This window comes from Anastrepha obliqua, chromosome 4, assembly GCF_027943255.1.
Source record: "Anastrepha obliqua isolate idAnaObli1 chromosome 4, idAnaObli1_1.0, whole genome shotgun sequence".
Classification (NCBI taxonomy): Eukaryota; Metazoa; Arthropoda; class Insecta; order Diptera; family Tephritidae; genus Anastrepha; species Anastrepha obliqua.
The window spans coordinates 104,721,697-104,742,840 of record NC_072895.1 but is presented as its reverse complement, the minus strand read 5'-3'; the positions used below and the strand labels follow the sequence as shown (position 1 = coordinate 104,742,840).

The window sequence follows — 21,144 nt, the reverse complement described above, 5'->3', positions numbered from 1 at the left end:
TTTTGTTTTTTTTTTTATTGCAACATATGTGTGGTTGCTACTGTGTTGCTGTGTTTTTGTTGCCTTTTTGTCGCTTGCTCATTTCATTATTTCAATCTTTTTTCTTGTACATTTTTCCACAACCAATCGATGGCCAATTTGTTTTTCTCACTTTATCTCACCAATTTGCAAATCTTCAATTTATCCTAATTTGCAGCATGTGGGGAAAAATGTACATTTAGTTTTGTTCTAAAACAACAAATCAGTACATTGACTTTCATGAGGCGTACATGCGATTAATATCGTGTTGGTATTTGTCTTGGATTTCCTTGCGCTTCAGTTTGAAGGCGGCTGTAACGAGACCCATGTCCGGCGACCAAACCTCCTTGCAGAGCGTAATGGCTGCGGGCACTTCATACTTTTGCAATTTGCCTGCGAGAAAAACGAAAATGGAATAAAATTCCCATTAAGCGCAGGTTTCTTATTTTATACTTACATTTCCTAGCATGCTCGGCAATTTCTTTGATCACCGCTTTCTCCATAGCCGCCGACGCGCACAATTCTTCGAATGATTTGCCCTTTAAGCCATTGCGGTCAGCCAAATCTTCGAGGTGCTTGTGATTGGGCACCAGCAACGCCACCGTAAATTGCTTGGATGGATCACCGTAAATGCAGATATTCTCCACAAGCGGACAGGTCTTCAGTTCGGACTCAACTTTGCCCAGAGAAACATATTCGCCGGCCTGCAGCTTAACCAAATCCTTCTTGCGATCTATGAGAGGAAAGAATATCAGTAGAGGCTCGCAGTGGAAAAATAAAGTATTAGAAAATAAAATAAAAGGGGATAAGGTTAGGTTAGCCTGGTTGGCAACAAGCCACGCATAGACCTTTCGGTGCGTAGCAATACCATATGGATAAAATAAAATAAAATTAAATAAGTTAATAGGAAATTAAATAAAAGAAGATTAAATAAAATAAATTACAGACAAAAAATGTAGATAAATGAAACTACAATTAAATTAAAAAAAAATTATAAATTGTAAATTTAAAAAAACTGGAAAATAAAAAAACTTTAAAATTTGAGAATTGAATATTAAAAAAAATCAGACTCAACTACTTTCAAGGTGAAAATTAAGAGAAAAAAATACATTATACAGAATTAAACAAATTTTTAAAATTTCAATTAACTAAAATAGTTTTAGAAAATTAAAAAAAAAAAATTATGCTACTTTCCGAAAAACCGGCGATAGTAAAAATTCATGTAAAAACTTTTACAATTTTAAAATTTTAAAATCGTACAATGATTTAAAAACTCAAAACTTACAAGTTTTAAACGTGTTTATACATAAAAAAAATTACAATTGAAAAATTTCTTCAAACCCAAATTTTATACAGATTTCAAAATTTTTAAAATTCAAAATATAAGTTCTCAACATTTTAAAAATATGAAATAAAAAAAGTTTTCAGAACAAAAAAATCTTTATGAAAAAACTGTAAATAAAAAAAAAATATTTAAATCAATTTTTCAATAGAAACAAAAATAAAAATTTTAAATAAAAACTTTAAATTAAAAAGTTAAAATTTTAAATAAAAAATAACTGTAAATAAAGAGACATTAGCTTAAAATAAAAATATTAATAATTTTAAATAAAAAAAGCAATGTAAATAAAAAAATCAAATAAAAAAATATTATAAAATAAAAAAACAATAAACATTAGAAAAAGTTTAATAAAAAAGTAAAAATGTTCAATAAAAAACTAAAAAATGCAAATTAAAAAAAATAAACATATAAAAATATAATAGCTTTAAATAAACCAATATAATAATTAATAAAAATCGTAAAAGTAATTTTAAATAAAAAATTAAATAAGATATAAAAATTAAAGTTTTAAACGTATTTATTATATTCAAAATTTCCTAAATCCTAAAACTTTATATACATTTATTAATTTTTAAAATTCGAAATATAAGAACTCAACATTTTAAAAATACGAAATAAACAATTAAAAAAAAAATGTTATTGAAAATAAAATTTGTTTAAATTTAAAAATTTAAATTTAAAAATTTAAATAAAAAAAATTATATAAAATAAATTTTTAAATAGAAAAAAATTAAAGTTTTATATAAAAACTTTAAATTAAGAAATGAAAATTTTAAATAAAAAAATAACTGTAAATAAAGAGATATTGACTTAAAATAAAAATAGCAATAATTTTCAATAAAATAACAATGTAAATAAAAAAATCAAATAAGACAAAAAAAATTCTAAATTAAAAATTAAAAAAAAAATTTAAAAATAATTTCAATAAAAAACTTAAACATGTAAATAAAATAAATATGTATATCAAAATATAATAGCTTTAAATATACCAATAATAACTTTAAATAAAAATAGTAATAGTAATATTAAATAAAAAAAATACATAAAATCAAAAATTTAAACTTTTAAATGTATTCCTAAATCCCAAAATTTAATATAAATTTCTTAAGTTTTAAAATTCAAAATATCAGATCTCAACATTTTTAAAATTTTAAATAAAAAGAATTAAATTAAACAAAAAAATTTAAATAAAAAAATAAAAATTTCGAAAAAAACAAATTTTAAAAATTTCAAATAAAAAATAATAACTTAAAATAAAAAAAATAATAGTTTTAAATAAAATAAACAATGCAAATAAAATAAATTAATTAAAACAAAACAAACTAAATAGAGTAGACAGCTAAAAATTTTAAATAAGACAAATAAGACAAAAAAAATTCTAAATTAAAAATTAAAAAAAAAATTTAAAAATAATTTCAATAAAAAACTTAAACATGTAAATAAAATAAATATGTATATCAAAATATAATAGCTTTAAATATACCAATAATAACTTTAAATAAAAATAGTAATAGTAATATTAAATAAAAAAAATACATAAAATCAAAAATTTAAACTTTTAAATGTATTCCTAAATCCCAAAATTTAATATAAATTTCTTAATTTTTAAAATTCAAAATATCAGATCTCAACATTTTAAAAATTTTAAATAAAAAGAATTAAATTAAACAAAAAAATTTAAATAAAAAAATAAAAATTTCGAAAAAAAACAAATTTTAAAAATTTCAAATAAAAAATAATAACTTAAAATAAAAAAATAATAGTTTTAAATAAAATAAACAATGCAAATAAAATAAATTAATTAAAACAAAACAAACTAAATAGAGTAGACAGCTAAAAATTTTAAATATAAAAAATTAAGGCAAAATTAGAAAAAAAACTGTTTAAAAAATAACTAAAATATCAGCAACCTATCACTTAACACTTCGACAAATTTTCATATGCACAAATTTAACAAGAAGCCTCTAATTAAAAAAAAAATCAACTCCAAGCTAAACAGCTACTCACCAATGATTTTAAGTACACCATCGGGATGAATTTCACCAATGTCGCCTGTCTTGAACCACTGCTTACCATCCTCCTCAAAGAAATCTTCTGCGGTTTTGCCGGGCAATTTGTAGTAACCTTTCGATACGCAATCGCCACCTATCAGCACTTCGCCCTGATAGCAAAATTAGAATTTTTATATTTTTTAAGCAAAAATATGGCTTTTTAAATTCGGCAAACCTGTGGATATGGTTTATTCGTAATACGATATCTGCCCTCCTCCCAATTGACCAGACGAATGTCACATACCGTCAGCGGTGCACCAGTGCGCCCATAAGTCAAATCACGAGCTATAATTTATTTTATTATTAATTTTTTTATTGTTTTAAGCTGCTAACTAGCGCAATTACCGTCCATAACAGTCGCTCCCGATGTAGTTTCCGTCAGACCATAGCCTTGTACCAATTCTACGCATAGGCAAGTTTTGATTTGTTCATGTGTGTCGGGCGAGAGTGGCGCACCACCGGACAAAAGCAAGCGTACACGTCCTCCAAGCAATTTCGCGACCTTCTGGAAAACCAATCTGTGTGGAGAGGGAGCAAAAATTAATTATTTTTTCTGACAAATGTTGATTACTATTTCAGTGAGTATTTCGTAAAAAGACCTAAATTCTTGAAACTGTGCAAAGCTTTTTTGTGTTTTATGCGTTTTAGGCAAATCTGTTAACTTCATTTATTTTACTTACTTATCAATCATTGGCGTCTGATAGCCACGCTGCGTCCAACGCACTTTGTATTGATAGAGGAATTTGAAGAGTGCTTTCTTAAATGACGAGCCCGAATTGATTTTGTCGTTAATGCCCTTGGAAATGCGGTCCAAAATCAACTGCAAAATATAGATAAAATTATATTAAATTATAATTTATGAAATTCAAAGCTATCATTGACAGAACTAATGGCGTTATACTCGAAAGATTCTCTGCTTACCGGTACGGAAGTCATGCAAGTGGGTCGCAAAACGGTCGCGTCACCTTTGCTGCCGCGCATAATCTTACTGCTGGTGTCAATCAAAGTCAATGGCGTAGAATAGCCAATAGGCACGCCAGTCATCAGGCAAACGCTCTCGGCAAGTAATTCGAAAACATGCGCCAGTGGAAGAAAGCTAAGTGTTTGGTAGAGAGAAAACGAGAATAGATAAGTAGAATTATGACAATGAATTTATGGTTGCTGCCATACCCAATCAGCACGTCATCGGGTCGCACTGACACCACATCGCAGAATCCCTTCATGGTGGCAATGCAGTTGTTGTGTGACAGTAGAACACCTTTTGGTGTGCCTGTTGAACCGGACGTGTACATGATGATGGCTGTATCCTCAGCCTTGGGTGGAACGCTCTCTAAGAGAGGAGGGAGAAAGAAAAAAATATTATTAAAACATAAATTCTTTATTTATATTATTTTAATTCATTTTCATATTAAAACTTTTTAATTTGATTGAATTGTATTAAATATTATTTGGCATTTTTTGGTTCGTAAACATTTTTTTTTTTTATTTAAATAATTTTGTTTATGGTTTTATTATTGGGAGTTCATTGTGTTGTATTGTTTTATTGCAGACAATTATTTAAAAATTTATTTTCATACTGATTTTGTTAGTTATATATATACAAGGTGGCGCAAAATGAATCGCCCTATCGAAAGATTTATAATTTTTGTTAATGGCGTCATGCGTTCATTATATTTGATTTATTCTTATTTTTTACCTGCCTCAATTCTTTTATATTTTTCGAAAGTTTTTTTTTACTTTCGTTGTATTTTTCTTTTAATTTTCTAGTTTTTAATTTTTAAAGATTTCTGCACCGAAGAGACACATTTTATCCAACACATCGTTACAAATTGTGAAGCATTACTTTCAATAAGACAATCAATATCAAGCCACACAATAGAAGAACTTCTGCCCGAAGTTAACGCAGAAAACATTAAAAGTTTTATACATTTTATTTACAAAATTAATTTGTATTTTGAAATCTAAATTATACACGAATATTATTATATAAATTCTTATGTTACGTAAAGCTGATGGCCTAGTCGCTAATGCTTTTTAATTCATTGTGATTGTAATTCATTACTTTTCCAATTTTCATATAAAAAAAAAAAATTTTTTTGAAGATTGTTGCACTTTCCTCATATTTTTAATTTACTGAACTTTTTTTTTCTTTATTAATTTTTTTGCTGCCTTTTAGTTTTTTAATTTTTTTCTTTCTATTTTTTTTCTTCAATTTTTTTCTTTTTATTATTATTTTTTCGTTTTAATGTTTTTTTCTTTCTATATTTTTCTTTCTATTTTTTTTCTCTCTATTTTTTTGTCTTTATATTTTTTTTCTTTCTTTATAATTTTTTCTTCTTTATAATTTTTTTTCTTTACTATTTTTTTCGTTATTATTTTTCTTTATTATTATTATTTTTTTATTATTATATTTTTCTTTATTATTTCTTTTTTCCTTTATTATTTAGTTTTTTCCTTTATTATAACTGTTGTTTCTTTATTATTACTTTTTATTCTTTATTATTATATTTTTTTTCTTTATAATTTTTTATCTCTTTTTATTTTTATTTATCTCTTTTTATTTTATCTCTTTTTTATTTATTTTATAAATTATTTTATTTTTTAATTTAATTAATTTTTTTTTATTTAGTTAAATTGTTTATATATTTAATGTAATGCTTTTATTACGTATTATATTTTTATATAATATATAATCGATATCTTCAAGTTTTACGGTTTTCTGCTTCCATTTCACATTTCCCATTCACGAAATAACTCACCGAATTTGCTCTCCTGTCCCATGCGCACGACTTGCGAAAAAGCGAGTATGCGCACACCACTCTTGAAGCCCGTTGTATCGGTCTTGTGCAACTGATCCTCCATATAGATAACGGTATCCACTTTGGGGCACTTGTCCAGCAATTGCTTGAATTTAGGCAACAACTCATGTGAAGTGATCACTGTGGTGACTTCAGTCTCGCTGATGCCTAGAGAAAAGAGCAAGAAAAGCAAATGTTAATAGAGAAAACGAAAAACCAAAAAAGTCGAATATCTACTCACAATGCGCCACTCCATCGTCACCCAGTGTGGCATAGACGGTTACAATGGACAGAGCCTGTTTGAAGCAACCATGCGCCGCAATCATCCACTCAGCGCGCGTCTCCGCAAAGATGACAATATTTTGACGCGCACTCTGTCCACATTCGCGCAGACCGCGTCCAAAGGAAGTGGCCATGCGATCCGTTTCAACGAAATTCTTCCACTTATACTCACCCATATTGTATTTCTTGAAGATGCGTCCATTTGGTTGTACCTCATCCTCCTCGCTGAGTATCTGACGTGTGCCCAAGCAACGTTTGTTCGAATGCAACTTGGCGACATAGTTGAACATCTTCTCCAGTGTGTCGATGTTATTTTGCAGCATCTTGACGTGCACCTCACGTGGCGGTTCAATGGTGCGATAGGTCAACGAATGTTCATCGGAGTGGACGACACGCGCCTAGAAGAATAGCAAATGCAAGAGAGAGAAAGAGAGAGGTAAGAGATAGTAGTAGTAGTAATGGTTTGAAGGCGAGTGAGAACGGCGAAAGGCAAGTGGGTGGGTGGGTCTGTGGATTACACCTTGAGGGAGCCATCATTTCATTACGGTTATCACATATATATGTATGTTCGTGTATGTAAATATATACATATGTATATATATTTGTTTTTCTAAATGCCTGTGATACAGATTAAAGAGCACAGTGCCTCCTTTGTTATATTTCTAGTTAAAATAAAGCGAGCTTTAAAAGTCATTTCATTAATTTCTTAAAAGTTGGTTATATAAAAATTTATTTAAAAGAGAGAAATTACCGAGTTTAGACGACAGTTCTTAAGATCAGTTTAGCCTTGACGTTCGATTTAAAATGATATTAATTTTTATTTCATCATAATTTTTTTCGAATGGGCACTGCTTGAAGCACATTTTTACGTCATATCCAACGATTGAATGCCAAATTTTTGTCTTTTTGTTAAGAAAACTTCGAAATAGGTTACAAAAAACTCGCTGATTTCAAATTGTATGATTTGCAGAACATGCCCGATGCCTTTTTTTGGCTTAGATACAGAAATTTTTCAGAGCTAATACTATTCAGAATCCACTTTATTTTGACAATGAAGGCACTGTTTGTTTGTTTTAAAAAAAAAACCAGCAAGTGAACCAAGAGGATAACAACAAAGATAAACCGGATAAGACGCTTAAAATATACTGTCTTGAAAAATTAATTAAAACAAAAACACAAAAATTTCGCCTAAAAGCATGCAGGATTTACTCGGGCATACCACAAAGCAAATTCCATATATTGAATTCACTAAAATGTCATTTGGTATGAATTATACTTTCAGGCGAAATTTATGATTAAATGAAAAATGAAGTTGCTTTCGTAGGGAAAAAAGCAACTTAATTGTGACTTAATTTGTGCAATTTGATAAATATAAATAAATAAGTACAATAAAAAACACATACATATCATATATTTAAAGGAGACGTTTTGAGGATCTGCCACCAATTGGATATTAAGTGTTTCAGCTGTTTCAGAGGAAATTAAAAAAAAAATGTTTCACTAATTGGGAAGCCCAAACCCTTTGAGGCAAACACAAATTTCAGATTATAAGTAGGTAAGTAGGTATGTACGGTGGTGAAGGTGAAGTGGGTTGGAATATCTATGTAATTTAACTCGATAACACAGTGAAGATGTTTATTAAATAATTATATTTAAAATTTTTAAGTCCAAATAATAAATTAAAATTTTAAAATTAATAAATAAAAAAATGTAATTCCTGGTTAGATTTCTCAATTTAAAAAAGGAAGTGCTTCCTGAGAATATCTTTTAATTGGGGCCTAAATATCGACAAATAAATAAAAGCAACGATTTCATTTTATTTATTACTTCAATGTTACACAAAAAGAAAATACGAAACTAAATATTTCGAAGTCCGTTTAAATGTTCTTGTGTTACTACAAAGAAAATAGAAAAACAAGTCATTTTTGTCACCCATTTTAATAAAATGGATTTAAAACATTAAATTTCTCGGTTTTTTTTTTACTTTATTATAAATTTAGAAAAAAAAATACTAACAATTTTTATATAATACTTTTTCTACTTTATTTACAATTTTACTATATTCTAATAAAATGGCTTTAAAATATAAAATTCATCCGTTTTTAGTTTATTATAAAGTTAAAAAAATACTAACAACTAATTTTATGAATTTTCTACTTTAATCGCCAATTTAAAGATTTTTTAAATATCTTCCTTGTGTTAGAGTAGGTAAAGTAAAGTAAAGTAAACGGCAAATTTTTTTTTGTTTTTCTCAATCCAAAAACCAAAAAAGTAGTGAAAAATAAATGTTCAATGCCAATTAATAAAATGCAAACAACAAAATTTGGAAAAATAAACAATTAAGGATATTCAACTCAAAATAAAAAAACTATAAAGAAAAGGAAACAACAAAACCAATGAATGAAAGCAGAACCTCAATGTCGTCTGCGGCATATCTGGGCTTCTCGTCCGTGTCAGCCACAATTTTTCTAACCGGAACAGCCTGTGGCACAAAAACAAAAAAGGTAAAAAAAACAACAAACAGGTAATAAACAAAGAGAGCGAAAGAGCAAGTAATAACATAAAAACAAAACTCCAACCGTTAATTTGGCGAGATATTTGTTTATGCATACATTTGTATGCATGTATGTGTATATGCATGTGAGTATTGCGAGACACACACACACATACATATATTTATTTACCTTATAAGTAAAGTGTAAAATTAACTGTATGCACGTATATATGTAGTATATATTTCGCCTGCTGTGTTGTGTGTGCTTCGCGCAATTAAAAGTTCATCGAAAAGTTAAAAAATAAAATGAAAACGTTGGAAGCCGCATGGACTGTAAATACAGCCAATAAAAATACTAACTAAAGCTCTAAGTTTATATTGTAGATAAAATATACATTTTGCAGGTGCGTTTATCTTGAAAAAAAAAAAATATAAAAAAAAATTCAGAAAATAAAAGTTTGAAGAACTGGTGAGATTTTTATCACCAAATTTTGCTTATCAAGGCAAGAGGAGAATTCATTAACTGTTTATAGAAAAAAGCGAATTGCGCTGAAGGGTAACAATGACAAATATGCATATTTTTAAATGGCTTTTATAACGTTTCTTAATTTTTCTGGTATTAAAAAAAGTTCTTTTAATTAAAACAAAAATTCTTTTGATTAAAAAAAATTCTTTTAATTCAAAAAAAATTCTTTTAATTAAAAAAAAAATCTTTTAATTAAAAAAATCTTTTTAATTAGAAAAAAAATAATTCTTTTAATTAAAAAAATAATAATTCTTTTAATTAAAAAAAAAATCTTTTAATTTGTTTTTTTGGGTGGGCTATCCAAATGCATTGGCTTGGCTCAACTGATCTTTAATAATCGTTAGTCGTTGCAAGTTGAAATCAACCTTGATGTTCTTTATGTCCCTCTGTGTACCAAATAAAAAAAAATTGGAACGTGTGTTATTTTTGCAACAGCATTCAAAAATTATTAGAATTGTCATCGAAGTAGCTTAAGAAAGAGAGTATAAACCAAGTTCAAGGTCAAATCTATATAGCGTCTGGTATAATTTATGTGGGTACCTGCCGACGACGGCCTTACCTTGCGGCAATATTATAAGGATGCGTCTTCCGAATTCGCTCCATGAAAAAACAAACAAAAGGCAGCTGAATTACTTGATTGTGAAGAGGAAGAGCAGGCGAAAGCAATAGAAACTACAAAGCACAAGACAGCATTCCCACGGCAGTCGGTTCTACGTAACCGGAACGACTCGGAACAATTATCTTTAAATTGATCCTTAGCTGAGATCTACGCTATTGACAAAGCAGCCAAAAACAATACGACTAAGAATTTGCAAAATGTCTCACTGGAGAGACTAGTTACCGTCTTAAAAATATCCAAGTGGTTTAAGCAACTTAGTTAGGGGATGGAAATCAAATGCAGGTATCACAATAGGTAAATTCGATCCACTAGCAGCCGCCCGTTCTTCTTAAATAGTGATCAAATTGAGAACGTTGACCCCTTTACCTACTTAGGTAGTATCATTGACGCTGAAGGCAGTGCGAAACTCGACGTTATCGCCAGAATAAATAAAGCGATATGCATAGCTCCGAGCTATCTGGTCTTCGAACATCCTCAGCGTACATACAAAATTAAGGATCTTTAAGACAAATGTACTATCAGTAGTCTTATATGGATCGGAAACCTGGTTCGCAAATAATTGGATCGAAAGCAAAATTCAAAGCTGTGTGAACAGATGTTTTTTTCCTGACGGTGTTGCGCATTTTCACCGTAAATATAAAGAATGCATGAAATGATCAAAACTTAAAATGCTGTCAAATATACTTTTTGCGCGGGCTGCATGTCTACATCCATCTCGATTATTTTATTCTATTACATACAACCGTTATGCGAACAAAATTATAATAAGCCCACGCGGGTATGAAAAAAAAATTTGCAATACCGCTCACTTCAAAAGATCTGATAATGCCTTGTTTCGATAAAGTAGAAAGTGAGCTTTAAACTTTTGTAAACAAAAAAATTCAAAGTACATGAATGGTTTGCATGTTTTATAGTTCAAATTGTACGAGGGGTGCCTTTTATATTTCGGGATTTGGCAACCTCCATCAAGGACCAGTGTTTATCGATGGTATGGTGAATTCAATCGTGGTCGTAGTTCACTCCAAAACGAATTTCGTAAAGGTCGTCCAAAATCAGTTGTTGCTCCGAAAACCATTGATGCTGTGCGCGAACTGATATTGCAAGATCGTCATGTGACCTATCGTGAGATTGAGACAATCTTAAGCATTAGTGGGACCAGCATACATTCAATATTGCATAAACATTTGACTGTCAAAAAAATTTGTTCGCGTTGGATCCCACACAATTTGTCAATCGCTCAAAAAAAGGCACGTGTCGATTGGTCGAAAGAAATGCTCAAAAAATACGATCGCGAGGCTTCGAAACACGCCTATGATTTACGCGTATGAGCCCAAAAGTAAACAGCAGTCGACTGTATGGGTGTTTCAAGATGAGCCAAAACCAACAAAAGTTGTTCGCGCACGAAGCACTTCCAAGCAAATGGTCGCCTGTTTTTTCGGAAAAACTGGACATGTCGCAACCGTACCACTAGAACAACGCAGAACAGTAAATTCTGTGTGGTACACAACCATTTGTTTGCCAGTTGTCATCCAAGAAATTAGGAAAACCAATCGCCAAAGACGGATCACTCTTCACCAGGACAATGCGAGCTCTCACACATCGGCTCAAACAACTGCATTTTTGAGCGCCCAAAACATCGAATTAATGGGTCATCCGCCGTATAGTCCTGACTTGGCACCGAATGACCTCTTTTTATTCCCGTACGTAAAAAACAAACTGAGAGGTCAACGTTTTTCGACACCTGAAGAAGCGGTTGCGGCATTCAGAATGCATGTTTTGGAGGTACCTCATTCAGAGTGGCAAAAGTGCTTCGACAATTGGTTCAAACGCATGCAAAAGTGTATAGATCTTCATGGAGAATATTTTGAAAAACAATTTCGATGATTAAAATTGGTTTTTGTTCTCTAATCCCGACATATAAAAGGCACCCCTCGTATAAGTTATAATTTTCCAGGGCAAGCATGCCACAGAACAGAAGGGTCGACTTTGACAAGCAGCGCACGACAAACCTTTGCTCTTACACAACTTATTTTGCGACTTAACTTGGAAGACGACTGTAATTGGCAAATCATCTGTTAACCGTACATTCTCTGACATTAACAACAATATTTAAGTATGTATGTATGTATGTATGCACTTAGCGGACGGAGTAATGATTGATAATCTAAATAATTAGCAAGTCACACATACATATGCACATATGTATATGAAACTACAACTACGGAGATAACTAAAAGCTGTTTCATCTAAATATGTAAATTAAATCGAAATGCTTACTACACTAAGTTAAAGTAAATCAGTAGCTGAAAAATTAATGTAAACTTATTTAAAGGCTCAAAGTTCACGTGTACAGATGTATGTATGGAGATATTTTATTTTTGTTTTGCACTCACCTTGACGCGTCGCGACTCCTCTCTTCGCTTCCATGGCCGCTGCAACACCAAATATACCGGCAATGTGATTATATCACACACGAAAGCGAGCACCTTAATGGCGCCGATGGCGCTCTGCACCCAGAAGCTCTCCATCCTGCGGATTAGATATGAGTGGAAACACAGTTTAGTTTTCAATTTTAATTGAACATTTGACGATTATAAAATAAAACTATTGCTACAGACAGATTACAAGTTCCAAAGTCACATCTCGTGGCGCACGCACGATCAACGATCACTGATCATTGCACCTTAAACATTGAACTGATCTTGTAACAGATTTTACAAATGATGAGCTGATTAATGAGCTGCATTAATCAAATCACTGTAAACTCACTTCTCGAAAAGTTCAAATGGCTTTAAGACAAAGGCAAAAAAAAAAGTTCAAAATATGTACACACACACGCACGCTGACCAAAAGGCACTGCTCCCTCTCTAAACGACAAAAACACGATCGGCTAAAAGTAATTAAGTACTAAACGCCACCGCAAATGCGACTAAACTAAACACTAAAAATGAAAATATTTCATGAAACGCTCAGTGCGCGCCTCAGTATTTTCACTGATAGGGTCGTCGCACGAAAAATATTAGCTTTAAATGTAAGTATTATCTCAAAATTTGAAACTTAGAGCACAAAAAAAAAAAAAAAAAAAAAAAAAAAAAAAAAAAAAAAAAAGCAATAGTCGCGTGCTCCTATGCTGGTGTTAGAGACGTTGATAAGACTCTTTTGTACATACATATATACATATGTACACATTGGCAGTGGAATGGTATTGGTGCAAAGGACGGCAGCGACGACATTGTGTCCGACTGCTGATAACAGCAAGCCTAAAACGCCTAGCCAAACGTTCATGTGTGCTAGCAAATATTTCGCTCAGAGTTTGCAATTGCGCTACCCGCGGATGATGCACCCCACTCTCAGTGCACATGCGCTAACTACTAGAAGACCTTGCCCCATCAATCAGTGTGCGATCTGCGAGCTGCGATCAGTGATCAGTAACTATGCTAATTTGTGTGCGAAATGCGCGCAATAACGGAGTTGCAAGTGTCTATTCATGATGAATAGTATTGTGAATTCACTGAAGACATACAATTTTAATTAGAAATTGAAATTAGTAGAAATGGTAAATAGAATAGTTGTGAAAAATTGAGCAAAAATTTTATTAATTTCACGAACTCAGCACAAACTAATTTATGTGGGGTTTAAGAATGTAATATTTTCTATTTGTGCTTCCAGAGATACTTGACTTTAGTATATATATATATATAAGTATATTAGGTCATATATATAAGTATATTAGGTCATATATATAAGTATATTAGGTCATATATATAAGTATATTAGGTCAATTGGGAAAACTTGAAACATAGCAAATTTTAAACGAATTTTGTCAATTTATTTTCAAAACATCAAATTTTGATCCTTAATACTGTGCCAAATTTTCAAGGAAATCGGAACAAAACTTACGGAGATACTTGACTTTAACCGAAGTAGGTTAGTTGGGAAAACTTGAGATTCATTTTAGTTCTAAAAAAGAAACGAAAAGCTTAACTCTTTTGCATCATTCGACGGAATAATCCGCGAACAAAAACTCTCTCTTATAACCAAAAACGGAATAATACGCAAAAAATTATTCTTTTCCTAAAATTTGAGGAAAATAAATAATATTGGATATCCTCTAGCATTATTTTTCATTAGAACAAACAGTAAAAGTCTTGCCGATCCAAGGCATTTTGGACGCAAAGTATTTTGAGTATATCGCGCATTTCGAGCGATGTGGATTAGCTTGGCAGAATCTCAACTTTTATTTATTTATTTATATATACAAAAGTCTATGCACAACAAATTCTTATAGACTACTACCAGAAATGAAATAAGATTATATACAAGATTTCAAAGCGTTAATGAAAACATCATTAGACAAAGAAAAATCGACACCAGAAGCTATCTCCTTAAATTCATTAACACTAAACCTACCATGACGGGTCAAATGACCTATTTTAAACTTTTTGTCAGAAGTTCTTATTAAATCGCCGTTTGCCTTCACGACTTTTATTAAAAAATACATCGAATGTATTTTTCAAGATTTACTCCTCTCTTGCTAATTGTTTTACCGAGAGATATATGTGATCTTAGTAATATATATAACATTTTAGAGACGGGACATTTTACCCACTTTGGTAGGAATAGGAATACATACTGTATCGGTAGGTTTAGTGTTAAGAGCGCGGCCGATTGGCGCGTTTCGGGTATAATTTGTTTTGTTATTACTTCCATGAAAGAGTAGGAGTTTTAAGACAATTAGACGACATAATATTATAAAATATCAGCGACATCTGGCTTAGTGTAAATACAACTTAGGTTTAGCACAAATTTTGGATGAACAATTTGAATTAAAAGTTCAGTCAAACAAACACCTAAGCTAACAAAGGATTTGTGCACGAATTTGATATACGCAAAAAGGTAGAAGAAGATCACGGAATATGAGATTCGGAGAAGGAAGCGTAATTTTTCTTTACTTGGCGGTACTTGGCGACTCGATACAACTATGAAAACGAAAATTCATCAATCAGGCGCTTTATTAAGCTGTTGAGATAAATAAATCAAACGATAAAAGCAACAATTAAAGAAAAATTTTAGTTTCACGCCGATACTGAATTCCTTAGTAAGAAAGAAAAAGCACCAAGGCACGGGACGACCAGAATTTATATCCGGCCAAGAACTACCACTTAAGCAGCAAACCCCAAGCATTTATAGGGAATATTTATGTTGGTGAAGCAAATGCCACAAATCATTATGGAAGAAATGGTAGGAAGGAAATGGAAAATCATTAATGAAGGAAATGGAAAATCAATGATTTACAGGTGGCATAGCTAAGACCGCTTTTGAAGCTTTTGACTATTTATTTTTTTTTTTTCTTTTAAATATTCTTATTTTTTTATAAAACTATATTACAGTTACTGCAATAAAGACCATATAACTCTATTTTTCAAACTTCGTACAAAATTAAAAAAAATTCAACAATTTTCTATCAACACTTCAAAGATTTTATTCAGAATTTTTAGACAAATTCTAGGTATGCAGTTTAAACTAATTACATTTTATATATATATTATTCGGAAAAAATTGCATACAAAAACATTTTATAAAAAAAAAATTATAAAAACATGTATACAAAAAAATGTTATAACAAAATTGTATACAAATTTTTTATAAAAAACTGTTATATAAAAAAATTTTATATAAAAAATTTTAAACAAAAAAATTTTATAAAAAATGTATAAAAAATTATGCAATTATATTTATAATATATAAAAAATATTTTACATAAAAAATCGTATAAAAAAATTTTATAAAACAAATTTTTATAAAAAAAATTAAGTCAATATGCAATATGCAATATGCCTCGCTGCTATCACTCTGAATGCCATCGCATGTCGAATTGATAAACTCAAAATCTAATTGCTTTGAAAATTATTAATAAATACAAACACAAAGGCAGAACAGCTCAATAAAATTAATGGAAAACACAATAAAACGCCGGCAAGTTTTTATTGTATAATCATTTTGTAATTTCTTGGACTTTGGCAACTAATATACTTATACATAAATAACTTGAATTTCCTAACTTATCAACTACAAGGTGAATAGCACTGTGTCCAACTCTACAACGCCACAAAACTCTTGCCTCACTCATTAAACATTTCGGCATAAAACTAACTACGCACCTGTAAATAGAAACAATAAAAACATGGTCTGACATAGAGATTAAGTAACTCATACCTTATTTTTAAGAAAATATTTGCCTTATCAGCTCGTTAGTGCGCGCCAGGTATAACACAACAACACGCATTGCATACCGATAAATATCATAAACCCTGCAGACAAACTTATCTGCGCTGAACTTTGATTTTCATTAAAAATCATTGCTTTTAGATAAGCGTTTAAACGATAAAAAAATGGTGTAGCATTCAGTTGTAGATTTTTTACAATGGACTTATTTATTGAACTATTTTTATTTCAACAACTATATTAAAATTTGTTTCATTTAATGTACTGATAGCAATTATTATCAATTAATCACTGCAACTGTGCATAATATTTCAAATGTTTCAACAGGTTGGAGATACGTAAAAGTCGCGATTTGGCAAAATATGGCGTGATGATAATATAACGTCACAAAATTTAAATTTATATTTTTGTTTCCAAATGCAAAGTAGAAATTTCGTTATCAATTTTGATATTTTATTTTATTTTCGCTGTTGACATGCGTCTTTTTTTTTTTTGTTGCCACAGATCCCTCATAGATAAAATAATGATGGTCATTGTGTTTTGATTGTTTTGCGTATATGAGTTTGACTTGATAGTATGGAAATGTGGGGAATACTGAAAAACAGAAGGTGAAGAATAAAAAAACGAAAAAAAACAAAACAAAAAACAAAAAAAAAACAAAAAACAAAAAAAAACAAAAAAACAACAACAAAACAACAGAAAAACAAAAACAAAATAATTAAAAAATTAGAAAAAAAAATACAAAATACCAAAAAACATAAATTGCAAAAAACAATTACAAAAAAAAATTTCAAAAAAAAAATTACAAAAAACAAACAAAAAATTACAAAAAACAAACAAAAAATTACAAAAAACGACAAACAATACAAAAAATTACAACAAAACAAACAATACATAACAAAAAGGGAAAAAACGTAGCAGTTCAAACTAAAAAAAAAAGGAATAAATGTGCAACAAAAAATAAATTAATTAAGAAAAAACAATTAATTACAAAAAAACAAATTAATTAAAAAAACAGAAAGCCATAAATGAATTACAAAAAAACAAATTTACAAAAGTAAAATTAAATTTACTAAAAAGAACATTAAAATAAAATACATACATACATATGTACATAGAAAACATAGTAGAATACAAGAAAAACAAATTACAAAAAACAAAAACAAAAAGATAAATCAAATCAAAAAAATATAAATTAATATATTGGAGGTTGAATTAGTTTTAAAGGTTTTTTTCGAAGATTTGGGGCTTTATTGTGAAAAAACGGTACAAAATATTTTATTCGAAGTATTGGCCATCGCTAGCTACAACTTTCGCCCATCTTTCGGGCAATTTCCGGATGCCGTTTCTCCAAAATTCTGGCCGCTGCTTGGCTATCCATGACTCAACCCATATTTTGGTAGCCTCGTACGAGGAGAACCGCTGGTCCGCCAAATCGAGACTCATATGCCGGAACAAATGATAATCGGAGGGGGCTATGTCTGGACTATACGGCGGGTGGGGTAACACTTCCCAGCCAAGCGTTCCAAGGTATTTTTTGACAGGTTGAGCAACATGCGGCCGAGCGTTGTCATGTTGCAAAATAACCTTGTCGTGCCTTTTTACCGTTTCCGGCCGTTTTTCTTTCAATGCCCGGCTTAAACGCATCAATTGCAGTCGGTAACGATCCCCCGTGATTGTTTCGCCCGGTTGGAGCAGCTCAAAATATACGACGCCGACCTGATCCCACCAAATGCAGAGCATGATTTTCTTGCCGTGAATATTCTGCTTGGCCGTCGACGTTGATGCGTGGCCGCGCAAACCCCATGATTTTTTGCGTTTTGGGTTATCGTAGTGGATCCATTTTTCGTCGCCAGTCACCACCCGATGCAAAAAACCCTTCCGATTTTGTCACTCGATCAGCAATTCGCACGTAAAAAATCGCCGTTCGACGTCGCGCAGCTTCAACTCGTACGGGACCCAATGTCCTTGCTTTTGGATCATTCCCATCGCTTTTAGACGCTTGCAAACGGTTGATTTATCAACGCCCAATGATTCAGCAAGCTCTTCTTGGGTTTGGCACTAGTCCTAGTTTACCAATTCCCCCAATTCCGCGTCCTCGAACTTTTTGGGCTGGCCAAGACGCTCCTTGTCTTCGGTGTGAAAATCAATACTTTTGAATCGTCGAAACCAGTACTCACATGTTGAAATCGACGGAGTATGGTCTGGGTAGGCCTCCTGCAGCAATTCACGGGCTTGGGCTGTATTTTTTTTTCAAATTGAAGCAGAAAAGCAAAGCTTCCCGCAAATTGCGTTTCGACGGCACGAAAGTTGACATACTCGGAGCACGAAAACACTGCGTTGTTTATACTTCAGCGAAATGACAGATACTGATAAACAAAGCCTAGGGATGAGGCTTTATCATGAATATATATTCAGTATTGCCAACGCGATAAGTGATAAATAGCGCCATCTGTGCGTCACCTTTAAAACTAATTCAACCTCCCAAAAAAAAAATTTACTAAATAAAATAAACAAAGATAAAAATAACAAGCTATAAACTCAAAAGGGAAAAATGGAACAGTACAAATAAAATGTACAGCAACAAAAAAATAAATAGATTACAAACACAAATTACGAAAAAAAATCACAAAAAACATAAATACCAAAAAATATAATAAAAAATAAAAACTATAAATGAATTACAAAAAAACAAATTTACAAAAATAAAATTAAATTTACAAAAAAAAATATAATTTTTTTTTTTTATTTAAAAAACATAAAATACAAAAAAAAATTACAACAAACGCAAAAAACAAATACAAACAAAAAACGAAATTACAAAAAACCAAAAAAAAAATAAATTTTAATTTTTTTTTTTATTTAAAAAACATAAAATACAAAAAAAAATTACAACAAACGCAAAAAACAAATACAAACAAAAAACGAAATTACAAAAACCCAAAAAAAATAAATTTATAAAATTTATTTACAAAGAAATAAAAAAACTACAAAAACAAATTACTACAAAATAAAAAAATACAAAATACCATTTTTTTCTTCTTTTTTTTCTATGTTCACTCCTCTCGGGAGCATAGGGCCTGAACAAGACTCTGTCTTGCGTTGGTTTCGTTAAAACATTACAAAACATAAACATTCCACATACGAATACAGAGAATGCTGCTGGAGTAGTAGTCCTTAATGGGATATAAATCCAGGTCATTCCTGTAACATAGAGCCGACTGTCCTAGAAACGTTCTAGAACCGCTGTCCTATGCTATACTTGGTTCTAACTTATTAATATAGTAGACGCAGAAGAGGCTTCAAACCTCAGATAAAATCTACATATCAAGCCATAGTACATTCTCACACATTCGCCTGCTTACCCGTTTCCTGGCACAGCACAAGGTGACGTTTTACTGAAGAAGAAGTTGTAACGAATCATTGGTATCAACTAACCATAAAACTTCAACCACAGAAAACGAAATTTATGATAGAGGAGTATTAGCTATGCTTTCATATTTGCCTCTATGTCAATTACATACCTGTAGATACTGGCCTGAAAACAATATAAGCTTCCCTTATTGATTGTTACTGAGTAAAGACGCCAAAACCTTTTCTACTACTCATTCTTATAAATCAAAGGGAGCAAAAGGGACTTGAATGTATGCCCAAAATCTGATAATCTCAACTATTTTATTCAGCGCTACGAGTGTAGATCCATCTTAGGTGTAATTTGTGATCAATGTTCGCCTGCCACAAAATGAAAAATTGAATTTCAGCACAAAAAGCTGTGGTGATCAAAAAACCAATGATAAAACTAAAGTGTGAGTGATGATAAAATTGTGTGCACTAGCACATTCGTAATGACTGAAACAATGAAAATCAATAAAAAAAATACATGTCATAGAATCAAAGAGATTACAAAAATGAGCGCAATAACACCAAGCAATGGTTTGCAAATAAAACCCAACAACAGAAGGACTAAATCAACATGTGACCATGGCACCAACAACCGAGTAGATGGATTTAATTTCAGCTTTTTAAATACATACATACAAATGTATGTGTACATAAATAAAATAATAATAATAATGTATATGTAATAAGGGCATTTAAGGCTAAAAATACGAATATGATATTGAACTTTTTTTTGTTTGCATTTATTATGATACACAACACATAGCGAATGCCTGTCGTAAATGGGTCAAGAAAGTAACTGTTTTTTTTTTCTACTTACTGTGCGTCATCTTCGATAAACATTGTGTTAATAGCTATTTTTCAATCAGCAAGCGTGCCAAACAGGAAGCAAAGAAGTTTACCGATTGAAGCAAAGCAAAATCAATTGCGTCTCAAGCTAATTTGTTGGATTTGTTTCTTGTTTGTTGGTTGTATATACTTCAAGTCAAGTATTGTTTGTTGGTTACTTTTCTAAAGGTGAAGCGTTGTTGTTGATGCAGTACTGATGTTCAGATGTTGATATTTTTGGACGATATTTTATGTGATTTGTGTAGATATACTATTATTGCTGAATTCTTGCTATGTATTCGACCTTTTCGAATGATCTGTAACGAAAGAAGACATAGAAGAGAATGGTACAATTGATGTGCAAATGAATGGAAACATATACACACATAAATGAAGAAAACATATATTTTTTATTGAAGCCAGGTGATTTTAAAAGAAAAACAATAATGATGCCAAATTAAATTGATGAGGACATTTACAACGTTGAGAAGAACCAGGGACAGGTGTGGGCGTACTGCAAGTACATATATAAATTTTCAAATGATGTGCGTGGGTCTTATAG

General features: G+C 30.8%; 1 protein-coding gene across 5 annotated transcripts in view; it reads right to left on the bottom strand.

Moving 5' to 3' along the window:
• LOC129243562 (fatty acid CoA ligase Acsl3) overlaps positions 1-21,144 on the bottom strand; it is a 60,622-nt gene continuing 39,478 nt past the window's right edge. For 3 of the 5 annotated variants that reach the window (XM_054880663.1, XM_054880662.1, XM_054880664.1), the window contains exons 2-13: positions 20,575-20,899; positions 12,524-12,659; positions 6,451-6,889; positions 6,171-6,377; positions 4,582-4,741; positions 4,333-4,507; positions 4,092-4,231; positions 3,757-3,929; positions 3,587-3,696; positions 3,368-3,521; positions 476-751; positions 1-411 (exon numbers count right to left, since the gene is read on the bottom strand). In XM_054880663.1, the coding sequence (XP_054736638.1) occupies positions 257-411; positions 476-751; positions 3,368-3,521; positions 3,587-3,696; positions 3,757-3,929; positions 4,092-4,231; positions 4,333-4,507; positions 4,582-4,741; positions 6,171-6,377; positions 6,451-6,889; positions 12,524-12,659; positions 20,575-20,597 (2,148 nt within the window). In that variant the 5' untranslated portion in view covers positions 20,598-20,899 and the 3' untranslated portion in view covers positions 1-256. Of the gene's footprint in view, positions 412-475; positions 752-3,367; positions 3,522-3,586; positions 3,697-3,756; positions 3,930-4,091; positions 4,232-4,332; positions 4,508-4,581; positions 4,742-6,170; positions 6,378-6,450; positions 6,890-12,523; positions 12,660-12,899; positions 13,007-20,574; positions 20,900-21,144 lie in introns of those variants that run through there. The other 2 variants (XM_054880666.1, XM_054880665.1) reach the window with 2 other exon arrangements.